The sequence below is a fragment of the Pundamilia nyererei genome, unplaced genomic scaffold (assembly GCF_000239375.1).
Source record: "Pundamilia nyererei isolate P.nyererei 1_Seehausen unplaced genomic scaffold, PunNye1.0 scaffold00171, whole genome shotgun sequence".
Lineage (NCBI taxonomy): Eukaryota > Metazoa > Chordata > Actinopteri > Cichliformes > Cichlidae > Pundamilia > Pundamilia nyererei.
In genome coordinates, this window is record NW_005187572.1 from 685,933 (window position 1) to 687,943 (window position 2,011).

The 2,011-nt window shown below is 44.5% G+C and overlaps 1 protein-coding gene across 3 annotated transcripts in view; it reads left to right on the forward strand.

Moving 5' to 3' along the window:
• LOC102206420 (ras and Rab interactor 2) overlaps positions 1-2,011 on the forward strand; it is a 40,543-nt gene that overhangs the window by 19,824 nt on the left and 18,708 nt on the right. For all 3 annotated transcript variants that reach the window (XM_005746011.1, XM_005746012.1, XM_005746013.1), the window contains exons 3-5: positions 482-576; positions 874-1,063; positions 1,145-1,262. In XM_005746011.1, the coding sequence (XP_005746068.1) occupies positions 482-576; positions 874-1,063; positions 1,145-1,262 (403 nt within the window). The remainder of the gene's footprint in view (positions 1-481; positions 577-873; positions 1,064-1,144; positions 1,263-2,011) is intronic.

Consider the following 2,011-nt stretch of genomic DNA (forward strand, 5'->3'; position numbering starts at 1 on the left):
GTTTTTGTTTTCTTTGTTCTTTTTTCCAGGTTTGTAAAACAGACTCCGTATCATGCATGTCATCACTGCTCGAATCCTAAAATATTCCAAACTAAATGCGGACCTAGATTTGAATGACAGTTGTGATAAGCCTTATCTGTGCCGACCTGAAAACAACACTGCCTGTCACAGATGACTCTTTGAAGGCTTCCTGTCTGAATTAGAAACAGCATTTTCAGTTTGGACAGCAGTTTGTTATCTGCAGGAGGATTAGGAGAAATTTTCCCTCTTTTTTTTTCACTCTGTGCTTTGTGTCTGTTTCCTTCCAACAGGAAATGAGGTCTACACCGGAAAATGAGTAACAGTTTCTCCAGTCCAGTCTAGCTCAGGCTCAGGCTCAGTTTTAAGTTTCATAATTTATGTTTCATTTACATCTCGTCCGTCCTCTTCTCCTTTTCACGCTCCCTCCAGAGTCACAGCCTCTCACTCTGTCTCTTTCCAGCTGATTGACACATTTGCGTTGGAGATCGGAGAGCTGAAGAAGGAGATGGTTCAGGTCTCTCATGCTGTGCACAAGGATCCTGTGGAGCTACAAGGGTGAGCCTGTTTTCTATGCGCTATCAAGTATTTTATTCCAGACTTTATGACACAGATCTTTCTGTTTTCATGTGCTTATTCTATCCATTTGGAGTTTATTATAAATTTGTAATTAGACGGTGAGGTCTGGAGGACAGTCTGAAAATGTTTCTTTTCTTTTTATATACTAGGAGACAATCTCGGCATTGACTTATTTTATTAATTCTAAGTTATTTTTTGGTTAGGAGGAAACATATAAAAAAACATACAAACAACCAGCAGGTGGCAAAAGTGTTTAAGTCTTTCTCTCTGTGGCAGGCTGGAGAGCGGTGTGTACCTGCAGGCTCGCCACTGCGGTGGGCTGGTGGGTGAAAGGGATTCTGGGTACGACTCCTTGCGGAGGAGGATGAGCGTGTGGGACCGGCTGACTCAAACCCACCCGGCGTGGCTGCTGCTGGGGGTCAGCGAAGAGGAGGCCAATCGCATACTGCTCAAACAGCCGCCAGGGGTGAGGAGGTCGCGTCCTGGGATGCAGATGTTAACATGTCTCCTTTGAATGTCTTTCCAAACATTTAATTTCGCGGTGCAGGTGTTTTTGGTGAGGAAGTCTGTCGCTCTGCAAAGAAAGGTCCTCTCCGTGCGTCTGCAGGAGGATCAGGAATCGGGAACTCCCATCAGCCACTTCCCTGTCAGAGAGAGTCAGTACAGTAAGTGACATGTTTGACTACCTTTAACTAAAAAGTACTTTCTGCTAGACGTCGGAGTCATTATTTGCATTCTCTTAAAGCACTTTTCAAAGAGCTGTGATGGCAGAGATGAGTCAGACGGCTAAAACGAGGCTTTCAGTTTCCTTTGGTCCTTAGAATACATCTCGTTCGACCACAGCCGCCTCTGCAGTCACGCTGTCCTCTGGGTCAAAGACTTAAATATGCCATTTCCTGTCCACCTCTGCAAATGATGCCCAGAAATAAACCAACACTGAAACAAGAATTAGATTATGACTGAGGCGGTTTGCCACATGTGTATGTTACACTGTGTACTATTGTAGTTTTGTTTTCTTTTTAAATGTAACTGATCAAGAAAATTGCCGGCACGACATTATTACACCATCGTTTTTGCCTTTAGTGAAGCAGTGAAGACAGACGGGAAAGTGAGGAGCAAGATGCACAGAAATGGCCCGCGGGTCGGGCTCGAACCAGGCCGCTCGCCCACTGCTCACTAAAGTGGCGCCCAGCAGGGAGAGACGGCTCAAACAATCAGGAGTAAATATTTTTGAGAATTCTTGACAAAATTGGCAGTTGTCCCGTCCCTGCCCCAAAGAGGCTTTCAACAAAGCTAGACACTTGGAAGACTCAGGAGCCAATCATATCGTTGCATAAAGCTGGGCGACTGTTTTAAACCTTATTTTGGGTGAAAGCAGGTTTTGTTTCTTTGTTTTGATTACTTTTTTTTTTTT